General features: G+C 46.3%; 1 protein-coding gene across 1 annotated transcript; it reads right to left on the reverse strand.

Annotated features, from left to right (window-relative positions):
• Positions 1–379: 379 nt before the first annotated feature.
• HOXD10 (homeobox D10) lies at positions 380–2,848 on the reverse strand. Its single transcript, XM_026852788.1, is given in 3 exon segments — positions 380–657; positions 2,057–2,803; positions 2,806–2,848. Coding segments are annotated over 3 exon segments (1,068 nt in total).
• Between the last annotated feature and the right edge of the window lie 90 nt (positions 2,849–2,938).

Genomic DNA, 2,938 nt, shown 5'->3' on the forward strand with positions numbered 1-2,938 from the left:
GTACTCAAAACGTTATGGCCCGTGTAACAGCCCCACATAAATACCATTTTGTTAGTAAAAACATGAAAAAGTCACATTGCTTGGATGTTCGACAGTTCCAATAAGTTAAGACCAAATGATAATATTCAATAATAGTTACCCTGCATTACGATGAGAACAAAAATAAATTACACGTGCTAGGTTTTATATATACTCATCATAGTAATACATATTCACTTGCAGCGCTAAAAGAAGGACGAAGAGTCACATTCTATCAGAAAAAAACAAACCAAAACAAAACAAAACTGGAAAATGCCGGGTTTTGCCAGAGTCTCTCCTGCCTTTAGCAAGTGGCGGTGCTGTGCCCATTCCTCACTGGTGCCCCCCCCGGGGTTAGGGTTTAAGAGAAGGTCAGATTAGCGGTCAGTTCCCGGATTCGGTTCTCCCTGCTCATCTTCTTGAGCTTCATTCTGCGGTTTTGAAACCAAATCTTGACCTGCCTGTCAGTGAGGTTTACGCTCTTACTGATCTCTAGACGGCGCTCTCGAGTGAGATACATATTGAATAAGAACTCTTTCTCTAATTCCAGTGTTTGGTGTTTAGTATAAGGACACCTCTTCTTTCTGCCACTCTTTGCAGTTAGCCAATTGCTTGTTGGAGTATCAGACTTGATTTCCTCTATCAAAATCAAAGAAGAAGAAGAAAAAAAAATCAAAAATACCTCAGGCTGTTAGAGTGTACCCTTGGCCATGACCCCTCCTCTGCAGTGTCTGGCAGATATGGTGGATGTGGGCATTAAACACAGCCCGGGTGAGGTGTGGGCACAGCGAGGGGACCTGCTGCCAGGCTGGGTTCTCCCGTCCCCACCCCACGGCACCCTGCCTGGTGGCCGCCCTGCGCCCCTGCCCCTTCCAGAAACGGGCTCCCAAGTTTTCAGCTGGCTTTCAGCATTTCAACAATATTTGACCTGCCGTCAGCCCCATGGACACATTTTAACGGGTCTACCCTCGCCGTGGCCGCCTCGGGCTCCCACGACACTTGCTACGAAAATATCCCAATTACCAAATGTCCTCGCGCTGTATTTTGAAGCAGCATCCCCCCAGCCATCAGCTGAATTACACAAGCACACCTAGAAGCAGACATGGACGTTTTCCCAGCCCAAAAGATATACAAGAAATTAACACTCTCTGTCTCGGATTTTTTTTTTTTTCTTTCCATTTTTCTTTCAGATTTTTTTTTTCCCCCAACAGAAAGAAATTTGCCCCACATCAACCTAGACCTGGGCTGTTAAACACAACTGAGATAAAAAGAATCTCCATGCACACGTAGGGTAAAAAATCGACCTAGAGGTTGCAAAGTACATTTTGATAGGAGAAAATTTTCCGTTTTAGGATTCTTCGACACACGCCGTTCGAAAGGAAGGCTTTAGTGCACTTTTGAAGGGAAAATAAAATCAGATTACTACCACCTTTAGCTTTCAAACGCATTTCAAAATACTGTTGCACTTTTGGAGACCAACCCAAGGTTATCTAAAGCACCACATTGAAATATTCCACCTTTGGACCAGGCAGATAGCGGGCTGCTGCTTTCATTGTGCATTTGTTTCCAACTTTACCCAGCCTGGTAACACCTATTCCTCACCTATTTTAATAGGATCGTAATTAACTTTAAATGCAATCAAACCGCAGTAAGGCTCAGTGGAAAAAAAAAAATCAGCAAAATATTACGAGAGAAAAGTTGAGCTGGTCGTATTTTACAACCTCCAGACCTGCTTTTTTTTAGAGGTATGGGGCTGCTTTTGGCTGCTGCAGCGCACTAAGGAACACACGGCTATATTCCCCGCATCACAGAGGCAGTCTGCATGCACGAGAGAGGCAGATCTCTACGGAAAATCTTTGGACCCTTTTGTGTGGCATTTTTGCCTGCCCAAATCTTCAGAGACAACAGCACCTGCAGCCCGATACTCCTTAGCATTAAATGTGATGGCTGTGATGCTCGTTAGTATATTCGAGCGTGCTTTATGGTGCTGGCGTGTTGGAGTTACACCACGGCACGGCTTAAACTCGGTAATACAGACCTTTACTCTCCTTCTCCTGGACTTCTGGGCTGGACACGGAGCCTTCGGGCAGGCAGCTCCGCTCGTCTTGCAACGTGGACTTGGGCTCGGGACTTTCCACTTGAGAGACTTTAGCGGTGCTGTCTTGGTTGGTCGGGTTTTCATTCATTTTCTTTTCCAGCTGAAGTTGAGCAGATATCTGCGGTTTGGAGCTGCCGCGAGGGTTTAACTGTAACATTACAGTTGAACTCGTTTCAGGGCTATTATTGTACTCTTGGGTTTTCCCAGTGGCGTAGGTCTGGCTCAGTCTAAAATATCCTGGGACGGGAACCTCGGGGTTCTCAATGGGGCATGATTCAGACACCAGCCTCTGGTAGGAAGGGACGTCTGCAGAAATGAGTTTGGATCTCTTATCGGAATACATGCAGCAATTGCTTTCTTCTTTAATATTTGTAGTGAAGGAACAAGTGGGGACCTGCTGTGTAACAGGTTGCTCTATTCGACAAGATCTGTTCGGGTCTGTCCAAGTGTCTACTTGAGGTATATAAGGATGTACATTCATACCCATATTTTGGTGATTAACTTCTCTTTTAGCCAGAGACGGAAGGAGTCCACAGGTTTGCATCCCATACGTCCCAATGTCTGTGCTAGGTGGCATATACATGCTGGCGCTGTTGGAGTAGAAACTGTCACTCCTGCACGCACTGATGAGAGAATCTACTAAAAAAGTATTAGCGGCAGGAGAGCTGTTGGGAAAGGACATTTTGGGGCGGAATTTGAGGAAGAGAGATTGTGTCCTTTGTAGGCTGACATCTCTAGGAAAACATTCCCGTGTAATTGCGGATGCCTCCGCGCGACCACATGACAGGCGGGCCAATGGCAGCGCCCGCCGCCCCGCGCCCC

This window comes from Athene cunicularia (assembly GCF_003259725.1).
Source record: "Athene cunicularia isolate RWA chromosome 7 unlocalized genomic scaffold, athCun1 chr7_part1, whole genome shotgun sequence".
Classification (NCBI taxonomy): Eukaryota; Metazoa; Chordata; class Aves; order Strigiformes; family Strigidae; genus Athene; species Athene cunicularia.